The sequence below is a fragment of the Jaculus jaculus genome, chromosome X (genome assembly GCF_020740685.1).
Source record: "Jaculus jaculus isolate mJacJac1 chromosome X, mJacJac1.mat.Y.cur, whole genome shotgun sequence".
Classification (NCBI taxonomy): Eukaryota; Metazoa; Chordata; class Mammalia; order Rodentia; family Dipodidae; genus Jaculus; species Jaculus jaculus.
The window spans coordinates 152,224,882-152,248,232 of record NC_059125.1 but is presented as its reverse complement, the minus strand read 5'-3'; the positions used below and the strand labels follow the sequence as shown (position 1 = coordinate 152,248,232).

The following is a 23,351-nucleotide window of genomic DNA, read 5'->3' as shown; positions in this document are numbered from 1 at the left end:
ACTAGAGGACCACTCCACAGGAGGGAATACATGCCTGGTACTGAAAACCTAGTTAAAAACCCAGGGCATGGGAGGTCATGAGCCCTAGGGAAGTGATGCCTGTGGTTGTCTGGCTAAATGCATATATTATGCCCACCAAACTGCCCTGCCAGCACTTTTTAAAATGTTTATACTCATATATGAATGTTACTTTCGGCTAAAGAAGCTTCTCTTTTCAGATGTTGGTGACCACCAGGGTGACTCAAAAGTCACCATAGTGCTGAGAAGAAGTGAGACAGAGGAGTGTTCAACGTCTCTATCACACTCTTCAAGGCTCAGGGTCCATTGTGGAAGAGGTGGCAGAAAGAATGTAAGACCTAAATAAAGGGTAGAACTGCTTACAATGCAATCTTCCAGACACAAATGGCCTTGATATTCATGACCTCACAGTGCCTGACACTATCTACACAAGACCTTCATAGTAGGTGGAAAATATCATGATATCAAAAAAAGTGTGACTAATTGGAAAGGGGTGGGGATTTGATGGAAGGTGGATTTGAGAGAGAGAGAGAGAGAATGGGAGTGGAGGGAGGACATTATTATGGTTTATTCTTTATACTTATGGAAGCTGTCAATAAAAAGTTTAAAAAGAATTCTAGGTTGGAAATAATTTCTCTTTCAAGCTTTAAAGGCATTACTTCATTGCCTTTTAGTTCCTCATGCAGTCACTGAAACATTTGAAGACATTCTGACATTCTTTGAACATGACTTAATCTTTTTTGTTTCCCATAGTTTTTCTCATGGCATATTGAAGATATTATTCACCTGTATTCTGGATTTCACTGATGCTGTTTGAAAGTTAGCTTGAAAACTAAGAGTCATGGTTTTAAAGGTAATAAGTTTAATTTTCTGCTTTTAATATCTTGTGTCTAGGTAGGGACTTGGTTCTGTTTTTTTCTGCTTAGAATTTATTGGCTTCTTTAATTTATGAATTTCATTAATTATGGAAAGTTCTTAGGAGGAGTATCTCTTCAAATATTCTATCTTCTCACTCTGGCATGGTGATGAGATTTTTTTTAGACCTCCTCATACTATCTTTTTGGTTTCTACTTTTCAAAGTTTGTAATTTTTATATTTCTTTGCTGGATTCTGGATTTTTTTTTCAAGGTAGAGTCTCCCTTTAGCCCAGGCTAACCTGGAATTCATTATGTAATCTCAGGGTGGCCTCGAACTCACGGCAATCCTCTTACCTCTGCCTCCCGAGTGCTGGGGTTAGAGGAGTGCACCACCACACCCGGCCCTGGATACTTTTTTAGATTTTATTTTTATTTATTTATTAGAGACAGAGAGAGGGGAGAGAGAGAGAAGGGGAACACCAGGACCTCTAGCCACTGCAAATGAACTCCAGATGCATGTGCCACCATGTGCATCTTGCTTACGTGGGGCCTGGAGAATAGCACCTGGGTCCTTAGGCTTTGAAGGCAAGCACCTTGACTGCTAAGCCATCTCTCCAGCCCTCTGGAGACTTTTTTAAAATCTCTGTTGTACTATTTATCAATACTTTCTTTAGTCATAGAAAATCTACTACTAGTGCCATCTGTTGAAAAATTTAAAGCTTTTTAAAATAAAAAAATCTGGTATATGTACATAAAGGTGCAGAAAACATAAGCATATATTTAATAAGCAATGATAAGGGCCTGGAGAGAAGGCTTAGTGATTAAAGTCTTTGCTTCACAAGTATGAAGACATGAGTTTGTATAGTCAGGACCCACGTAAAATGCCGGGAATGGTGGCATGTGCCTGTAATCCCAGCACTGGGGAAGCAGAGACAGGGAATCTCTGGGGCTCACTGACTAACTAGAGTAGCTTAAGCCATAAACTCTGGGTCCTGCAAAAGATTTTCTCTCAAAGAAAAATGTGGAGAGCAGTTGAAGTCACTGGACATTGACCTCTGAACTCTGCATACATGTTCACCCATACACATATAAGCATGAAAACACATAATACCCACTCATAAAAAGAAATAAAGTAATCATACACTTTACTAATCAGGCCAAGCTCCCCAGCATCTACCTCCCTCACAATCATAATCTTCTTTTCCCACCCTTTGGGGAACCCCTATCTGACACTTACGCTACTCACATCTATGCTTTGAGTTTATGATTTTGTTATCTATGCAGACGTCCCTGTACAATATTACTTAGTTTTGCTTGTTGTTAAAATGTCATGCTTAACCAGATATTGTATGAAACATAACCAGATACTGTATGAATTTTTCTGAGGGATTATTCTGTACACCCATATGCTGGTGAGATTCATTCATGTTTCTCAAGGGTGTAGTTAGTTTCTTGGCTATATAGTAGTTTATTGCCCCTATGTATAACTTCCTGCCTATCTGGTCTCATTTGGTGCTCAGAAACTAATGTGCTGAGTGAATGAGTGTATGCATGAATAAGCTTGTTGGATAGAACTCTTTCTGCCTACTATCTTCCTGGGAGGAGCAGTGACAAGCCATATATGTTCATGGGAATAAGTTGATTCATACTTTATAAGAACAGTCCTTTATAAGTGAGAGCCACTACTGGTAATTCTTGGAAGAGAAAAATAGGAAGAAAGGGCCAAGGCCAGGTAGAGCAGATGTAGAGGGAGATTCTGCCCACTTGAGAGTTGTAGTGAGGTACAAATTAGGAGCTGGGTGCTGAAAAGGAGGGGGTTAGGGCCTAGAGGATGAATTCTTCCTCCCTAGTCTGTGTTGGGCCCATGTTGAATGCACAAACCTTGCACACATCAGAATCCATGCACACATGTAAGTATTTTTATTAAGTGAATCCATATGTGTGCAAATCTACTATTTCCAGCTCATAGAGCACCCATTGTATGATTTCGTGTTTCTTGACTCAGGTGGGACACAGCGAGAGCTCAAGTGCAACCCTTTCTTCCAACGTGCCTTCCTGCAAGTCCCTGTCCTCCTGTCACGCTAGCTTCTCTGATGGGGAGCTTGCCCAGAACGTTCGGGAAGGTGTCACGCATCGCATGCTCTACCTCTCAGAGCAGCTTAGAGTGGAGAAGGCCAGACGAGATGAGAACACCATGAGCTACCTCAAGCTGGTCTCCAGAGCTGACCAGCAGCAGGCCCCGCACATCCGGAAGGCTTTTGAGAAGGTGAACCAGCGCACCTCTGCCACCATTGCGCAGATCGAACGAAAGCTGTACCGGTGTCACCGGCAGCTAAAGTCGCTGGAGATGGACTGCAGCCCCACGTGCTCAGTGCTAGAAGTGGACAAAAGCCTGGACAGCTGTGGGCAGCCTCATGTGAGGGCCTCATATTCCGAGTCTCCCAAGCCAAGAGGGAAAGATGGCCCATCCGGCGTGCCTGCTGTTGCTAGGTCCCCCACTCTGGAGAGTCATTTGTCAGGCTCACAGCAGGGGATAATCTCCGAGTCAAAGCACGTGGCCCAGCAAAGAAAGCTGCTGTTGAAGACGGCGAAGGAAGAGCTGGCAGAAGTCAAGGAGGTACACGCTGGCCTTCAAAGATCCCATCAGAGCTTCAAGGAGAGGTACCTCGCAGACCTACAGGGGGTACTTGAGGCCCTGTGTGAGAAGAAATGCAGGTGAGGCTAGCCACTTCTCATGTCTTGGCCATGGGAACCACACGCACTTGAGGGACAACCCAGGACACAACTGTGGGAGGAGAAGGAGCCAGGGACGCAGGCTGAGAGAGTCAGAGTGGGCAGGTGGGAAGAATAGGTCTCTTGGTGCCTGTTCTCTGCACTGAGATGGGTGTGTCCGAAACGCCCAGCACCACTGAGTTGCCTGTGACAGGAGTTTTTGCCTCTGGAGAACAAGCATTGCAGTGCATTTCATTATAGAAGAACCAGACTCCTTTCGGCTCCCCATAGAATCCATAAGTAGAACATAGTGGTCCTTAATCCTACCCATTAAGAGCTTTCCTCTAGGAAGGACCGTATCTTTCCTAAACTTTCCTAATTACTTGTGTTAATTGTGAGAAATATCTTCTTGGTGACAGTACATGGATTGTCTGTCTGCCAGCTCATCAGAATTGGCCTTCTAAGCTTAGTACTGTAGGCACTGAAAAATTTTTTGTTGTTGTTGTTTTTTTTTAAATTTTTATTAGCATTTTCCACGATTGAAAATTTGAATGGCAATAGTTTATTATCTGTCTTCTATGATCGGTAATAAAAGTGTTACTCAGCTAGATTTTAAGCAATAAATAAAATAGTCTCTCTCTTTCCCTCTCTTTCTTTGGTTTTTCAAGGTAGGGTTTTACTCTAGTCCAGATTGACCTGGAATTCACTATGTAGTCTCAGGTTGGCCTTGACCTTATTATGACAATCCTCCTACCTTGGCCTCCTGAGTACTGGGATTAAAAGCATGCACCACCATGCCCTTCTCCCTCCCGCCCGCCCTCCCTCCCTCCCTCCCTCCCTCCCTCCCTCCCTCTCTCTCTCTCTCTCTCTCTCTCTCTCTCTCTCGGCTTTCCAAGGTAGAGTCTTGCTCTAGCTCAGACTGACCTGGAATTCACCATGTAGTCTCAGGCTGGCCTTGAACTCATAGCTATTCTCCTACCTCTGCCTCCTGAGTGCTGGAATTAGAGGTGTGTCACCATGCGTGACTTTTCTCTCTTTTTAATTTTTTTTGAAATTTTTGCTTATTTATTTGAGAGAGAGACAGACAGACAGACACACAGAGAAAATGGGCATGACAGGGCTTCCAGCCACTGAAAACAAACTCTAGAGACATGTGCCACCCCGTGCATTTGGCTTATGTGGATCCTGGGGAATGAACGTGGGTCCTTTGGCTTTGCAGGCAAGCACCTTAACCACTAAGCCATCTCTCCAGCCCTTTTCTCTTTTTTTTTTTTGAGGCATGGTCTCACTCTAGCTCAGGCTAAACTGGAACTTTAGTCCAGGCTGTCCTTGAACCCACAGTTCTCCTACCTCAGTCTCTCAAGAGCTAGGAATATAGGTATGAACCAACATACCTGACTTAAAATAGCATTTGTTTTTTGTTTGTTTTTTTTTCAAGGTAGGGTCTCACTCTAGCCCAGGCTGACCTGGAATTCACTATATACTCTCAGGGTGGTCTCGAACTCATGGCAATCCTACTTTTGCCTCCGAGTGCTGGGGTTAAAGGCATGCGCCACCACGCCCAGCTTAAAATAGTCTTTCTTAAAATCCAGAGCTTCCCGCTAGTCGTCCATCATGTTCTGGCTACATGACTGGCCGGACTCTCATAGTCCTCTCTCTGCCTCTCCTCTTGTTTCATCAGTAGCTCAAAGACAGGATTGACTCACTATCTTTTAAAATTCTGCCACACTTTTTTCAGGTAACCATTATAGATGAACAACCTAGGGTCCTACTGAAGTTTCCAGAATCTCATATACCTCAATACTCAGGCTGTTGAGTTATTCGCTGTATTTTGAAAGTCTTGATGCAATAAAGTGACGTACTTTTCTCTGACTTCGGCAACTCAGACTTAGTCACAAGTTGTGGTTCAATTCTGAATTTTGACACTAGAGTAGTGACAGATATTTCTGCACAGATAATTTTTAAATGTTCTTAACCCTTTGAAAAACATTTCTAGGGATGGAGAGATTGCTCAGTGGTTAAGGTGTTTACCTACAAAGCCTAACAACCAGGGTTGAATCCCCCAGTACCCACATAAAGCCAGATGCACAAAGTGGCACCTGCATCTGGAGTTCGTTTGCAGAAGCTAGACACCCTGGTGTACCCATCCTCCCTCCCCCCTCTCTCTTTCCCTCTCTCTCTGAAAATAAATTCAAATATTAAAAAAGAAAAATATTTCCAAAATTCCACTTAGTGTTAGCTCAGCAGTTACTTTGTGTTGAAAATGAAAGAACTCTAACTTCTAAAAGTGTCTCACTTCATTGAGTCTGCCAAGAAGAGGGGGGTTTACTATTTATCTAATAAAAATTATACAGCCATTTTTAACAAACAGCAACCACTACAAATGCAAAAATGACTTCATAAAAATTCATTAAATATTGACAATGCTAAAGTTTTGTTTATTTTTTAACTTTTATCGACAACCTCCATTGACCTGTACAATGTACCTTGATCATATTACCTTCCTTTGTCCTACCTCCTCTATTCCCCTTACCCAATCCCCCCCTTTTTTAAAAGGCAGAGTCGCATTCTTGTCTAGGCTGACTTGGAACTCACTCTGTAGTCCCAGGCTGGTCTCAAACTTTTACCTCCGCCTCCCAAGTGTGGAATTAAATGCATGTGCCACCAGGCCTTGGCTCTGAACCCCTTCTTCTTTCCAACTAGTGCCACTTCTGTTTTGATGTCATCATTTTTCGTCCTCATATTATGCAGGCATTGTGTTGGTAGTGTCAGCCACAGTGAGATCATGAATGCAACAGCCGGCTTTGTGTTTGGAAGACAGTTCCAAAGCATTCCTCCCCTTTCTTTGGCTCTTGCATTCTGTTTATTTACTTTCTTTATTTATGTGTGTGCATATATATGTGGGGGGAGGCATGGCAGGACCTCTTGCTGCTGCAAACACCAGGCATTTGCACTACTTTTTGCATCTGGCTTATGTGAGTGAACTACTGAGCTACCTTTCCAGGCTCTGGCTCTCTCACATTTTTTTCCACAGTGATCCCGGAGCCTTTCAGGGTATGACAGAGATGTCTCACTTAGTGCTGAACACACCACTGTCATTTCTTAGCACTATGGTAACTTTTGAGTCTTCCTGGTGGTCACTGCCATCTGAAAAGAGAAGCTTCTCTAGCCAACAGTGAGCATAGCATTAATAAATGGGCAGAAACATAAATATTTAGAGGGCAGTTTGGTGACCATACTATATCCATTTAGCCAAACACAATAGTAGCTTCCCTGTTAGGGTTATAACCTCTCCAGACATAGGCTTTTGACACGATTTTTAGTAGGAGGCATACATTCCATCTCCCATGGAGGGAGCCTCAAATCCAATCAGAGAGCAGTTGGTTTCCTCCATGACAGACATGCCACCTTTGCACCAGTTGGCACATTTGGCCTGGTTGGCCAGCTATGTAGTTTGTAGGGTCCACTGCTGGTTAAAACCACTGATAACTTTTTTCCCCCAGCAGACTCTTTCTAGCATTATGACAACTAGTCAACAGCTCCAGCTTGATTTCTTAGTGTCCAGCTGCCCAAGCACGTATAGTCTTCAGCAATAGGGTCCTACCATCTACTTTGGCTGGGCAACCAAGAGACTTGACAATAGTCTGTATTGTTTTTCAGGCATCAGGGTCTCCATGACCAACAACTCACTGGAATGTTTAATAATTAAGACAACTGACCAAGTAACTAAGATATGAAGGCGCCAAGTCTGAGATCCTGGACAATGGGGGAAATCCCTTTATTAAATAACTATACATGATGCAATAACAATACACACTCTGGGGCTGGAGGGATGGCTTAGATGTTAAGGCATTTGCCTGCAAAGCCAAAGGACCCAGGTTCTATTCCCCAGGACTCACATTAGCCAGATGCACAAGGGGGTGCATGTGTCTGGAGTTTGTTTGCAGTGGCTGGAGGCTCTGGCATGCCCATTTTCTCTCTCTCTCTCTCCCTCTTTCTCTGTCAAATAAATAAATAATAAAATAATAAAAATGATAAAAGATTCTGTAAAAAAATACACACTCTATTTAACCTGTTTACATAGCTATTGGTTGTGGACACCACTCAGTTTCCTTCTGATAATCAGTGAGACTACCCATGTCGTCAGTTCTCCCAGTGCTCTGGTCGGAAATGGCCTGGCATTTGTCTTGCATCTGCTGCAAGAGTGTCTCCACCTCCAAGGCCATGTTCTACATAGTCTTAGGTCTGTCTTGGTCTTCTCTCTGGTTGTCAGCTTGGTAGTGATGTTATGGACCATCACTTCCACTTTGGGTCATTCCATTCATTTTTGCTGTGGTTGGCTTTGGTTATCTGGGGTCTTTTGTGCTTGCATATGAATTTTTAAGATATTTTTTCTCTATCCCTGTAAAGAATTTCATTGGGAGCCGGGCATGGTGTTGCATGCCTTTAGTCTAGCACTCGAGAGGCAGAGGTAGGAGGAGTGCCACGAGTTCAAGGCCACCCTGAGACTACATAGTAAATTCCAAGTCAGCCTGAGCTGGAGCGAGAACTACCTTGAAAAACAAAAAAAAAAATTTTTTTTCATTGGAATTTAATTTTGATGGGTGATTGCATTGAATCTATGCACACATTGCTTTTAGTGATACAGCCATTTTCACAATATTCTTCCAATATGTGAGCATGGGCAGTCTGTCCACCTTCTGGCATCTGCTTTAGTTTTTTCTTCAGTATTTTAAAGTTTTTATTGTAAAAGTCTTTACTTCCTTAGTTAGGTTCATTCCAAAACTATTTAAAAATACTTTATTTGAGTGTGATTGTGTGTGTGTGTTTGTGAGAGAGAGAGTATGTGAGTATGGATATACCAGGGCCTCTTGCTGCTGTAGACACACTCCAGACACATGCACCACTTTGCACATCTGGCTTTATGTGGGTACTTGGGAATTTGACCTGGGCCAGCAGGCTTTGCAAGCAAACACCTTTAACCACTGAGTCATCTCCCCAACCCCATTCAAAGTTTTTTTTTTTTTTGGTTTGTTTGTTTTTATGGCTTTTCGAGGTAGGGTCTCACTTTACCGCAGGCTGACTTGGAATTCACTATGCAGTCTCAGGGTGACCTCAAACTCATGGTGATCCTCCTACCTCTGCCTCCCGAGTGCTGGGATTAAAGGTATGTGCCACCACGTCTGGCCCAAAGTATTTTTTGACTCATGGTTTTGGGGTTTTCTTTCCAGGTGGGGCCTCACTTAAGCCCAGGCTAACCTGGAACTCATTCTGTAGCCCTAGGTTGGCCTAGAACTAAGCAACCCTCCTGCTTCTGCCTCCTGAGTGCTGGGATTTAAAGTTGTGTGCTGCCATATTTAGCTCGAAGTATTTTTTTTTTTTGAAGCAATTGTGAATTGAATTATTTTCCTGGTTTCTTTCCCAGCATCCTTCTTATGGTTTCTAGGAAGATTACTGACTTTGTATGTTATTTTCATATTTTGCCACTTTGCTAAAATTGTTTATCAGATATAAGATATAAGAGTTTTCGGGTGAAGTCTTTAGAGTCTCTAATATAGAATATCATCTGCCAATAAGGATACTTTGAGAAGCACAGATTTCTTTTGGAAGTCATTTAAGTTTTTAAAAAATATTTGAGAGAAGGGGAGAGAGACAGGGAGGGGGATGGGTACACTAAGGCCTCCTGCCACTGTAGAAGAGCCCCATATGCATGCCACTGTGGGCATCTGGCTTTTTGTTGGTACTAGAGAATCTAACCCAGGCCATCAGGGTTTGCAGGCAAGTGCCTTTAGCCCATACCTGTATTTCAATTGAAGAGTTAAAACCGGGCTGGAGAAATGGCTCAGCAGTTAAGCGCTTGCCTGTGAAGCCTAAGGACCCTGGTTCGAGGCTCAATTCCCCAGGACCCACGTAAGCCAGATGCACAAGGGGGCGCACAAGTCTGGAATTCGTTCACAGTGGCTGGAGGCCCTGATGCATCCATTCTCTCCTCTCTCTATCTGCTTCTTTCTCTCTGTATCTGTCACTCTCAAATAAATAAATAAAAATAAACAAAACATTTAAAAAATTTTCCATTTAGGATGATGACAGTGTTAACTTCCTGAGGAAGCTAGGTGTAGTGGTGCATGCCTTTAGTCCCAGCACTGGAGAGGCTGAGGTAGGAGGATCACTGAAAATTTGAAGTCAGCCTGGGCTAGCATGAGACTTTGCCTCAACAACATACAAAAAAAAAAAAAAACCTAAAAAGCCAGGCATGCTGGCACACACTTTTAATCTCAGCACTCAAGAGGCAGAGGTAGATGGATAGCCATGAGTTCGAGGCCACCCTGAGTGAATTACAGGTCAGCCTGGGCTATAGCGAGACCCTACCTTGAAAAACCAAAAAAAAAAACAAAAAAAAAACAAAAAACTTTTCTTGGGGAGACATGAGCAAGCACCCATTCACTTTGTATAAGGTACTGAAGACAGATCAAAGAAAATTTCTACCCAGGCCCAGCTTGGTGGACCAATGAGTTTAACTGGGGTTACTTACAGGAATGTGGGTTAGGAATTATGTACAGGATCATGGGAAAGTTAGGAGCAGCCACAAATGTTTGTATGCCCATGAGGGCAACTAATAGAAGCACTGAGGAGAGTATTCCATCCCAGCAACTGTTAACTGCTTACGTATCCTCAGGGATGGGAAGGGCCTCATGTTCCACATTGTACAGCCTTCTACAGGGCCTCACGTGCTGCCTCGGGCACCTGGTGAGCCCTTCTCGCTCCCACAAGGGAATGTTAGGCTCAGTCTTGCGCAATCACAGCTGCTCCCATTTCATGACAGCAACAGCTGCATTGTGCCCAGAGGACAGATTTCTACAACATATGGAGAAGTATTTACTCATTCTTACAAATCTTGTTGGTTTCCGGGTTAGTTCGAATACTGATGATTCATTTCACTCTGCCTTATTCATCTTAGGTATTTGCCAGACCTGTTTCATTCTTCTCTACTTCTCATCTTTCATTGATTCCTCTCATGAAATTAATTCTTTGCTGACCTCTTGTGTTTGTGACTATCTTTCTTCCTTTGTCTGTAGGATTCCTTTAAGTATCTTTTACATTGCTGGCTTAGTGACCACGAATTGCTTTAGTTATACTTATCGTGAAAGCTCTTTATTCCTCTGTCAGTTTTAAAAGATAACTTTGCTGGATCAAGTAATCTTGGTTGGAAGTGACTTTCTCGCAGGGCTTGACATATATCATTCTACGTTTTCTTGGCTTTGAGGGTTCTGCTAAGAGGTCTGATGTTATTCTGGTGACTTTGCCTTTATAAGTGAACTAAGATCGCTTGTTTGTAGCTTTTAATATCATTTCTTTGTTCTATAGTTTTAGCATTTCAACTTTAATATGACATGCAATAATTCTTTCCTGATGCTGTCTATTTGAAGTTCTAAATGCCTCCTATACTTGGATATCTATATCCTTTTCCACATTTGGAAATTTTTGTACTATAGTTTATTGAATAGGTTTTTGTGCCTTCAGTTTGTATCTCAGTTTCTTCTTTTTATAAAAAAAATATTTATGAGAGAGAGAAAGAGACTGTGGATGCACCAGGGCCTCCTGTCACTGCAAATGAACTCCAGATACATGCACCATTTTGCGCATCTGGCTTAACATGGGTATTAGGGAATCAAACCTGGGCCAACTAAGGCCAGCAGGCTTTGCAAACAAGAGCTTCTAACCGCTGAGAAATCTCCCCAGCCCTGTGGTCGTCTTTTTTCTTGTTTAAGTATTTTTTTTAATTTTTATTTATTTATTTATTTGAGAGAGACAGACACAGAGAGAAAGACAGATAGAGGGAGAGAGAGAGAATGGGCGCGCCAGGGCTTCCAGCCTCTGCAAACGAACTCCAGACGCGTGCGCCCCCTTGTGCATCTGGCTAAAGTGGGACCTGGAGAACCAAGCCTCGAACCAGGGTCCTTAGGCTTCACAGGCAAGCGCTTAACCGCTAAGCCATCTCTCCAGCCCTTGTTTAAGTATTTTAATTATTTATTTGCAAGGAGAGAGAGAGAATGAGCATGCCAGGACCTGTTGCCACTGCAGACAAACTCCAGAAGCATGTACCATTTTGTGAATCTGGCTTTGCACGGGTACTGGGGAATTGAACCCAGGCTGTCAGGATTTGCAAGCAAGCACTTTAACCATTGGGCAAGCTTTCCAGCCCTTCTCTTCTTTTTCTAAGGCAGGGTCTCACTCTAACATGGAACTCAAGACAATAATCCTCATGCTTCAGCTTTCTATTGGGATTATTGAGTATTGGGATTGAAAGTGTGAGCCAGCACACCTGGCTTAATTTTTAATATTTTGAACCAAACAGGGTCTCATGTAGCCCATGCTGGCCTTGAACTCACTATGTAGCTCCAGCCACAATCAGAGGTTAGACATATATATATGCATATGTATATATATGTATGTATATATATGTGTGTATATATATATATATATATATATATATATATATATATATATATATATATATATATATATATTTATATATTTGACCCTCTGTTTCTGTGGGTTTCACAGTTTCCAATTCAGCTACCCACAAATGGAAAATCAAGCTGGGCATGGTGGCCCATACCTGTATTCTTGCACTTGGGAGGTGGCAGCAAGAGAATCATTGGCTACCAACTTAGTCTACACTGGCACAAACAAGAAAAGGCTGGAGAGATGGGTCAGTGACTGAAATCATGTGATTTTTAAAATATTTTATTTTTATTTATTTATTTGAGAGAGAAAGAAGCAGAGAGAGAATGGATATGTCAAGGTCCCTAGCATCTGGCTTTATGTGTGTACTGGGGAATCAAATGTGGGTCCTTTGGCTTTGTGGGCAAGCACCTTAACCACTAAGTTATCTCTCCAGCTTGGCACTTGGTTTTACTTGCAAAGCCTATTGGCCTGGGTTTGAGTTCCCAGTTCCTATGCAAAGCCAGTTACACAAAATAGCACATCCGTCTGGAATTGGTTTGCAGTGATGAGGCCCTGGTGCACCCATATTCCTTCTGTCCCCTATGGTCATTTAAAAAATATTTTTTTAGGCCTGGAGAGATGGCTTAGTGGTTAAATCGCTTGCCTGCGAAGCCTAAGAACTCATATTCAAATCTCCAGGTCTCACATAAGCGAGACACAGTGATGCAAGCATGCAGTGTCACACATGTGCACAAGGGGTCACACACTTCTGGAGTTCATTTGCAGTGGCTGGAGGCCCTGGTGCACCCATTCTCCCTCTCTCTCTCTCTGTCTCTCTCTCTCTCTCTCAAATAAAGAAATAAATAAATGTCTTTTAAAAATTTTTTGTTTATTTATTTATTTATATGAGAGAGATCAAGAGTGAAAGAGGCAGAGAGAGAGAGAGAAAGAGAGAGAATGGGTGCGCCAGGGCTTCCAGCCACTGCAGACGAACTCCAGATGCATGTGCCTCCTTGTGCATCTGGCTAACGTGGGTCCTGGGGAATTGAGCCTCGAACTGGGGTCCTTAGGCTTCACAGGCAAGCGCTTAACCACTATGCCATCTCTCCAGCCCTACTTGATTTTTTTGAGACCGAGAGAGAGAGAGAGATGGGAGAGAGACAGAGAAGGTGTGCATATGGGTGGGAAAGACAGGTACCTATGACCTGTGGGAGAAGCAGAAAGATCAAGGGAATATATGCACCTGTGGTGGAGGGTGCGGTCAGAAGAACAGAAAAGAGAGAGAGAGGCTTTTATACCCCTTGGAGCATGGGTGCTGGTGGAGGTGAACTGACCAGTGGGAGGGAAATGAGAGAAGTGCCAGGTCAAGGGCAGTTGTCAGTGGTAGGGCTGTATTCACTTTGGAAGCTTCCCTTCTTTATATACCAAGAGCCACTTCTGGCTGTACTTTGTGGTCTGTAGGCCAAGCAGGTCCCCACTGCCTTCAGAAGCCCCTCAGTTTGTAGAACCAGGAGTGGCAAACGCGCACGCTGAGAAATGTCCCCTGAAGTATGAACGGGAAGGTAGATCTGTGCCATGCCCCTCACAACCCAGGGCCCCTGCCACCTCCACTTCTGTGTCCAGGAACAGCCTCCCTCTCTGCGTGACTGCTCTCCCGGCGGTCTGCTAGCAGACACAGTGGCAAGGTGTCCTCAAGCTCCCTGAATTCTAATTGTTCTTTGTTTTCAGGTTCCCAGAATAGCTAAGTCTCAAACAATAGCCCCATTCTCATGATGGCACCTGGCTCTCACACTCCAGGATACAAAGAATGACAAAATGAATCTCTTCCCCAACGCTGGCCTGTCATGCAGGAAGAGTGGCTGTCACACAAACACCTCCCACTGGATTTAAGGCTGATTAGAACGGAGTCCTTGTCCGTGGCAATGACTGCCTCTGTGTTTTCGCCAGGGTCTGTCTTACCTATATCTGGGGGTGGCTCCAGCTCCCCTCGTCTGCTCCCTGGGAAGCTAGGGCCAGAGCTTCAGGCTGTTTCGTTCCTCCCTCTGCATAGCCTTTCTGTTTTTTTGTGTGTTTTTTTTTCCTGTTTCTACAGCTGTCCTCTCTGGAAACCTCATCCTCTTTCTCTCTTCACAATAAATTCTGTCCTTTGTTACCCTCACTCTTCTCATTCATAGAACACAGAGGAAGCTTATAAATTGCCATCTCACACCATTTATTTATTATTTATTTGGCAGAGAGAAAGAGAGAGAGAGAGGGAGAGAAGAGACAATGGGCATGCCAGGGCTCCAGCTACTGCAAACAAACGCCAGATGCACAATTCCAGATGCATGCGCCCCCTTGTGCATCTGGCTTACGTGGGTCCTGGAGAATCGAGCCTTGAACTGGGGTCCTTAGGCTTCTCAGGCAAGCACTTAACCACTAAGCCAGCACTCCAGTCCTCATCTGATTTTCATAATATAAGATCATATACCCGGTCGCTTACCTTATTGCCTCATACATGCCATACATTCTGTTGTTTTGTTTTGTGTTTTGAGATGGGGTCTCAAGTGGCTCAGGCTGGCCTCAGAGTTGCTGTGTAGTTGAGACTCGCCTTGAGCTTATCTTTCTGCCTCAAGTGCTGGGACTACAGGCATGTACCATCACATCCAGCGCACATTCTATTTTATTCCTAAAGGATAATTTTGTGGGGCATAAGAGTCGAAGTTAACATTTATTTATTTGAAAAATACATTTTGAAAACAACCTATTCTGACTTCCACTGAGCAAAAAAAGACAGAAACAGAATGGGCGCACTAAAGTCTCTTGAACTTCACACGCATGCGCAACTCTGTGCATCTGGCTTTATGTGGCTACTGGGGCATTGAACCCAGGCTCGCGGGCTCTGCCCTTGACCTCTGAGCCATCTCCCTAGCTCATCTTTTGTTTGTGGGGAAGGGGGTGAGATAAAGTCTCACTGTAGCCCAGGATGACCTGGCACTCATTCTGTAGCTCAGGCTGGTCTTGACCTCATGGCAGTCCTCCTGCCTCAGCCTCCCAAGTGCTGAGATTATAGATGTGAGCCACCACACCTGATTTAAAACTTTATCCTCCATTGAAATGACCTCAGAACCTCTGGACCACTTTCTTCAAACATATCCAGTTTTTCTTGGCCTTTTATTTTTCTCTCAACTGCTGTGTTCTTTACTTTCAGTCTCTCTGACTTCTGGGGAAAGTAAGGGCCAATGACCCTCGCCAACGTCTCCTCAGACAATTTTTTTTTCACCTTGGGTTACAATAGCAGTTCTGTTTTCAAAGCCTGTCAATCTCCTTGAGGCTTTATTTGTTTATTTTTTAAATATATTTTATTTATTTATTTGAGAGAGAGAGAGAGAATAGGCATGCCAGGGCCTCTAGCCACTGCAAACAAACTCCAGACACATGTGCCCCCTGGTGCATCTGGCTTACATGGGACCAGGACAATTGAGCCGGGGTCCTTTGGCTTTGCAGGCAAATGCCTTAACCACTAAGCCATCTCTCCAGCCTTTTACTGTTTATTTTTCTCCACTTTCTAGTGTCTTCTGCAATTTCTCGCTTGAGTGTTTTAAAGTTCTCATTGTAGAGATTCTTTACTTCCTTGGTTAGGTTTATTCCAAGGTACTTTATTTTTTTGATGCAATTGTGAATGGGAGTGATTCTCTGATTTCATCCTCTGTGTGTTTGTTGTTAGCATATATGAAGGCTACTGATTTCTGTGTGTTTATTTTGTATCCTGCTACATTGCTGTAGGTTTTGATCAGGTCTAACAGTTTGCTAGTAGAGTCTTTAGGGTCCTTTATGTATAGAATCATGTCATCTGCAAATAATGATAACTTGATCTCTTCCTTTCCAATTTGTATCCCTTTTATGTGTGTCTCTTGCCTTATTGCTATGGCTAAGACTTCCAAAAATATATTAAATAAAAGTGGGGACAGTGGACACCCTTGTCTTGTTCCTGATTTTAGTGGGAAAGCTTCCAGTTTTTCCCCATTTAGTAATATGTTGGCTGTAGGCTTGTCATAAATAGCCTTTATTATATTGAGACATGTTCCTTCTATTCCCAGTCTCTGTAGCACTTTTACCATGAAGGGATGTTGGATTTTGTCAAATGCTTTCTCTGCGTCCAGTGAGATGATCATGTGATTTTTGTTATTGTTTATTTTTGACACAAGTCACCACTATGTACTTCAGGCTGACTTCAAGCTTGCCATCTTGCCTCAGCTTCCCGCAATCAGAGGGTGTGATAGCACATTCGTTTTGGAGGGGACTTTAAGCATCCAATCTTTCATGTGGCTGCCATCACACATGTTTCATTGAATTCTCCCTTTCATTAAATTAACATGGTACCCTACCCAGACACACATCTGAGGAGTTGATTCCACCTACTGTTCTGACTCTGGTCACCACTGTATCCTCAGCCTGCAGCCTCTGGCCTCGCCTCTGCTTACCCTCTACACTCATTTGTCTTAAGCTCCTGAATGGTGACCTTGAATTCAGTGCTCTATATTTTTATACCCTTTGCAAATACTTCGTAACCTGGCCTCCCAGGTGAGCCCGTTATTATGGGAATATTCCTGTCTTTCTTGGCTTTCCCCCTACTCCCTGAGCTTCACTGCATACCTTTGCTCAGCGTGACATGTTGAATACCATGCCTGTGCTCCTTTATGTAGATCTACATCTCAGACTTCAGCTCCAAGTTGAAGGCCATTGAGTTCTAGTTCATATGCCAAGGGCAAGTTCTCTGAAACAATTGACTGTACCTTTAAAAGAAACGATTCTTATTTGAGAGGGTGGGGATTTTGTTTTGTTTTGTGATGCTAGAGATTGAATCCAAGGCCTTGTGCCCACCAGCCAAATGCTCTACCACTGAGTTATGTCTCCAGCCCTTTATTTGCTTTAAAAAATGAGACTGGAAGGCTGGGTATGGTAGCACACGCCTTTAATCCCAGCACTTGGGAGGCTGAGGTATGATGATCACCATGAGTTTGAGGCCACCCTGAGAATACAGAGTGAGTTCCAGGTCAGCCTGGATAGAGCAAGACTTTACCTTGAAACAAAAATGAGACAGAGGCTGGAGAGATGGCTTAGCGGTTAAGGCGCTTGCCTGAGAAGCCAAAGGACCTAGGTTTGATTCCCCAGGACCCACGTAAGCCAGATGCACAAGGGGGCGCACGCGTCTGGAGTTCGTTTGCAGAGGGTGGAGGCCCTGGCGTGCCCATTCTTTCTGTGTCTGTCTCTCTCCTCTCTACCTCTCTCTCGCTGCTTGCAAATAAATAAATAAAATAAATATTTTAAAAAAGAGAGAGGATCTTGCTCAGTGCCCAGGCTTATCTTGAACTGGCTGTGTAGCTGTAACTCAAGCAGACCTCCAAGTTTATCCCTCTGCTTCAGCAAACCAAGCAGCAGGGATTCCAGGCCTGCACCACCAGATCTGCTTCCGCGGGTCCTGGGGAATCAAAGCTGGGCTCTTTGGCAAGTGCCTTAACCACTAAGCCATCTCTCCAGCCCTGAGTTTACATTTTGATAGTAGGACATGGACATGGTGGACCAAAGAAGACAGTGTGCTTCTAGCAGAGGGGAAGGAAGTTGGGGGCATAGAGTACAGACTTAGTATCTGTCTGTCTGTCTATCATCTATCTATCTATTTATTTATCTATTTTGGTTTTTCGAGGTAGGGTCTCACTCTAGCTCAGGCTGACCTGGAATTCACTATGTAGTCTCAGAGCGCCCTTGAATTCACAGTGATCCTCCTACGTCTGCCTCCCAAGTGCTGGGATTAAGGGCATGCACCACCACACCTGATATACATATGTATGTATGTATGTGTGTGTGTATATATATATATGTATGTATGTATGTATATGTATATATGCATATATACATATATATGTATATATATGTACTTAACAGAGACAGAGAGAGAGAGGGAGAGAGAGAAAGAGGCAGATAGAGAGAATGGGCACATCAGGGCCTCTAGCCACTGAAAACAAACTCCAGACACATGTGCCACTCTGTGCATCTGGCTTTATGTGGTTACTGGGGAATTGAACCAGGGTCCTTAAACTTTTCAGGCAAGTGCCTTAACCACTGAGCAATCTCTCCAGCCCTGCATGTAAATTTTTTAGAGAGAATGAAAGTGCATGTGCGCATGCATGAAAGAGAGAGAGAGAGAGAATTGGTGTGCTAGGGCCTCATCCACTGAAATCGAACGCCAGACACTTGCTCCACCTAGTGTGTCCCAAGTGCATGTGCAACCTTGTGCTTGCAACACCTTTGTGCATCTGGCTTATGTGGGATCTGGAGATAGATCAGACATGGGTCCTTATGCTTCATAGGCAAGTGCCTTAACCGCTAAGCCATCTCTCCAGCCCTAAATATTTTTTACATATGGTATAGTCCCCTCACTCCCAGTCCCCATTCCCCTAAGGTTCCTCCTCAGTATGGTCCTTTAGTGTTCACTGTGGGGTAATTAGGGCCTCTATTAGTTTCTGGTGGAAGGGCTGTGCCTCAGAATATTTCTACCCATCCTGTGGCTCTTACAATCTTCCTGCCCTCTTCCACAAGAATCCCTGAGCCTTAGGTATGGCAGCAGATTGCTTGTGGTGTTGAGTTTACTGTAGCCTCTGTATTTTTGTCACTGTGTGTTTCAAGTCATCTCCGTGTTTGTTGCTATTTCCTGGGAGGTGATTGTCAGGCTAGCATTGGGAGCAGTACTCATGTTGCTGCTTCTCCTGGCCCCCAGTAAGTGTGGTAGAGGTGGCATATCTCATGGTGAGAAGTTGGCTATCTTTTCTTGTTCTATGGGTGGATCTTGGGTCTCCCCAGTATTCTCTGCCATCTGTAAAATAAAACAGATTCTCTGAACGGGTGAGAACAGTTTTGATTAAGGGGAGGTATGCATACAGCTTTTAAAAAAAGATTTATTTATTTATTAGAGACAGAGAGGGGGAAAGAGACAGAGAGAGAGAGAGAGAGAGAGAGAGAATGGGCATACCAGGGCCTCCGGCCACTGCAAATGAACTCCAGACACATGCACCATTGTGCATCTGGCTTATGTGGGACCTGGAGAATTAAACCTGGGTCCTTAGGCTTCACAGGCATGTACCTTAACTGCTAAGCCATCTCTCTAGCCCCTGCATATAGTTTTGAGAGATTGGGTTTGTTTTTTTTTTTTTTTTTTGAGGTAGGGTCTTGCTCTCCAGCCCATGCTGACCTGGAATTCACTGTATAGTCTCAGACTGGCCTCAAACTCACAACAATCCACCTACCTCTGCCTCCTGAGTGCTGGAATTAAAGGTATGTACTACCACGCCTAGCTTGAGAGACATTTTGATGAGGATACCACTCAGTTTGTCTAGAAAAAAAATGGGGGCTTCTCTCTGGGGCCTGTGAGTTTCCTACCTTTGGGTGATGGCTTGGGTCCCAGCACCAGTTATGAGCTCTCTCTCCCCCTAAGCGGACTTCATGTCCAATTGGAAGGCAGTTGGTTACTCACAAAGGCTGTGTGCCACTATTGCACAAGTGTGTACCTCTTGCCCATCTGGTGGGTTGTGTAGCTTGCAGGGTCTCCTGCTTACTGAGAGAATATCTTTATGAAATATTATAACATCTTATTCAAGAATTTGTTCATGGGCTGGGGAGATTACTCAATGGCTAAAGGAATTTGCTTGCAAAGCTTACTGGCCCAGGTTCAATTCCCGAGCATCCATGTAAAGCCAGATGTGCCATGTGGCATATGCATCTGGAGTTTGTTTGCAGTGGAAAGAGGCCCTGGCATGCCCATACTCTTTCAAATAAATAAATAAATAAAAGTTTAAAAAGAATTTATTCATATATGTTGATAAATATATTCAAGTAGAATCTATTCATCAACTTCATATTCATATATAGATGTTGAGCATAGTTAATGTCTTTTTTTTATTTTCAAGGTAGGGTCACACTCTAGTTCAGGCTGACCTGGAATTCGCTACGTAGTCTCAGGGTGGCCTTGAACTCAACGTGATCCTCCTACCTCTGCCTCCCAAGTGCTGGGATTAAAGGCATGCACCACCACACCCAGCCCCATAGTTAATGTCTTGAATGTTCCTATTGTCACTTGTATTTTTTTTTATTTTTTAAGTCCCTTTCTTTTTTTTAAATCTTTTTTTAAATTTTTATTAGCATTTTCCATGATTATAAAAAAATTCCATGTTAATTCCCTCCCTTCCCCCCCTTTCCGTTTTTTTTTTTTTTTTTTTTGAGGCAGAGCCTTTTGCTATATACCCTAGATTAGACTTGAACTCACAGTCCTTCTGCCTCAATCCCCCTAGTGGCTCCTCTCTGGAAGCCTCTGTCCTATGGCTTGCCCTTCATGGCCTATAGATGAGGAACTTAAAAAAAAGTCATTTAAAGCCCATGGAAAATATAGAAAATAACAATCAACAGCCTTTCACATCTTCACATTTATCACACATTTGTTTCAAATCTTTAATATAAAAACTTTAAAAGACTCAGTTGGATGGGCGGGGGCAGCTCAGCAGTAAAGGGCTTGAGGAGCAGGTATAAGGCCCCGAGTTCCATCTTCAGCAGAGGTAGAGGGGGATTGGTTGAGATTTAGCCACAGCCCCCCTGAAAACTCTTGTACCACAATTTCCTTCCACTGGCCTCACTGCCCTCATCTGAATGCTTCTGTTTTCCATGCATTCTTTCATTCTTTTCTTATGCTTATGTTTATATACAGAATATGTAGTATTATTTTGCATGATAATTTTCATGTCTTAAACTGTACCATTTAAACTATATATTTTTAAATATTTTTGTTCATTTTTATTTATTTGAGAGCAACAGACAGAGAGAGAAAGAGGCAGGTAGAGAGAGAGAGAGAGAATGGGCGCGCCAGGGCTTCCAGCCACTGCAAACCAACTCCAGACGCATGCGCCCCCTTGTGCATCCTGCTAACGTGGGTCCTGGGGAACCAAGCCTTGAACCGGGGTCCTTAGTGGTTTTCATTAACCTTACTGAGTTGTGCAACCACTAACACAAACTAATGTTGCTTGGTTTAAATAACAGCTTTATTGAGATAATTAACAACCCTATAATAATTTTACTCATTTAAAGTATACAGTTCAGCCGGGCCTGGTAGCACATTCCTGTAATCCCAACATTTAGGGGGCCAAGACAGGAGTGTTGTAGATTCAAGGCCAACCTGAGCAACAGGACAGGGTGAGAGCCTGCCTCCCCCAAAAAAGAGTATAATTTTTAGTGAGTTTTAGTATTTTCAGAGTCAAACTATCACTACCATACTAGTATGTAATCACACATTTTTATCAGCCGTGGGGGGGGAGCCCTTACCAGTAGTCAGTTCTGTCCCCTCATTCCCAGCCCCTGGCACTCACTCTTCTGTCTGTGTGTTTATGGACATGCTTGTGAGTATAATTGTACCCAGGGTATTCTTTTGTGACTGCTCAAACCCTATAATCAAATGGCTCTATGACATAGCTACTGCACATCACTACTCCTGAGATCTTTGTGGATTCAATAGTATATACATAGTTTAGATTTTCATCTCCACACCTTCTGGTCTATGGCATTTAAAGAATATTTATTTATTTATTTATTTATTTATCTGACAGAGAAATAGAGAGAGAATGGGTGCACCAGGGCTTCCAGCCACTGCAAACGAACTCCAGACACATGCGTCCCCTTGTGAATCTGGCTAACGTGGGTCCTGGGGAATTGAACTTGGGTCCTTTGGCTTTGCAGGCAAGCGCCTTAACCGCTAAGCCACCCCTAAGGCCAAAACATTTAACAGACTTTTTTTTTTTTTTTGGTTTGTTTCTTTTCAAGGTAGGGTCTCATTCTGGCCCAGGCTGACCCGGAATTTACTATGTAGTCTCAGGGTGGCCTCAAAGTCACGGCCATCCTCCTACCTCTGCCTCTTGAGTGCTGGGATTAAAGGCGTGTGCCATCATGGCTGGTTTCTATGGCATTTTTTGGTAAACTGCTACTAAAGAGTTAAGATCCATCAGTGTGAATGTAACTGATGTGTGTTTAGAGTCACCCAATTAGAACTAGAGGAGGAAAACATCTTTGACTGAAGCCTAGGGGATAATGGGGAGGGGCATATGTCAAATCTACCTGCAGGGCACTTGCTGCCAGCATGAGCTGTGAGGTACTGGAGGTTAGTGTTATTTTCTTTCTTGCTCCCAAGACAATCATTGATGGCAGAACAGGTGAACAACCACCTGCAGAGACATCTGGATGAAATTTGCCACCTCAAACAGCACCTGGCCTGCACTGAAGAGAAAATGGCTTATTTGTCCTATGAAAGAGCCAAGGAAGTATGGGTGAGGACCTCGGGAGAAAGGGCCAATGAGAAGGATGTAGGGATGACCTGTTTGGATATTCCAAAACCAAGTAAAGAGCCAGACCTTCTGGCTGGGCCCCTTGAAGGTGCAGTGGAGACCTGTACCCTTTGCTTTAGAGCCAGCAGTGTCCCCCTTCCATGTCTGTATCCAACTCTATCCAACTTCAGGACAGTTGCTGGACCAGAGCCCAGAGCCTGTGGTCCACGGATTGGGGTGGGTCTAATGAGCCCAGGGATGCTGAGGGTGCTTGTGTCGCCAGTGCAGGGAAAGGCTGCCCTTCACTCCCATGTACTCCTATACACGGCTAACTCTGTCCCATTTAGGGCTTCAGTCTCAGGAGGCGGAGGACAGGGGCCTCTGACCAAATCAGCCCAGCCTTCCACAGCAGCTGTCTGTTTCTGCTGTGCAGGTAGTGAAAGGTCACCGTGTCTCTTAACAAATTCAGTGCAACAATCCTTGTTGTGTATCCCCTAGCCTGAGAAGCTCCATTAAATAACCACGGTTCTGGTCTGACTTCTGGTGTTTGTTGCCTGCAGGAAACCATGGAGACTTTCAAGAGCAGAATATCCAAGCTAGAAACACTTCAGCAAGCCACTCAGGTGGAGATGGTGGCCCACCTCAGAAGGTGTCCCCAGAACTTTTTGTTCAAATTCATAAGCCTGCTCCTTACACTGGCCACCATCCTCTTAGTCTTGGTCTCCACCATGTGCTCCTTCCCCTTGCCCCTGGTCAACTCGCGTTTGCGCATTTGCACCGCACTCATGCTGATTGGCCTCGGGGCCACGGTCTGGCAAAAGCGGCATACCACCCCCATCGTGGACTGGCAGGCCTGGGTCCCGTTAAGGTGGAGACCGGCCTCTAAGCCTCCATCAGATGGCTAATAAGGTGTGAAAGTGCCACCCACCTAAGTCTGTTAGTTCCGAAAGTGCCACCCACCTAAGTCTGTTAGTTCCCT

General features: G+C 43.9%; 1 protein-coding gene across 1 annotated transcript; it reads left to right on the top strand.

Moving 5' to 3' along the window:
• The first annotated feature begins 859 nt into the window (after nt 1-859).
• On the top strand, nt 860-23,277 carry Tex28 (testis expressed 28). The gene is made up of 4 exons (XM_004672102.2): nt 860-871; nt 2,881-3,590; nt 22,240-22,375; nt 22,933-23,277. Exons 1-4 carry the CDS (start codon nt 860-862, stop codon nt 23,275-23,277), a joined length of 1,203 nt encoding a protein of 400 aa, XP_004672159.2.
• The last annotated feature ends 74 nt before the right edge of the window (nt 23,278-23,351 follow it).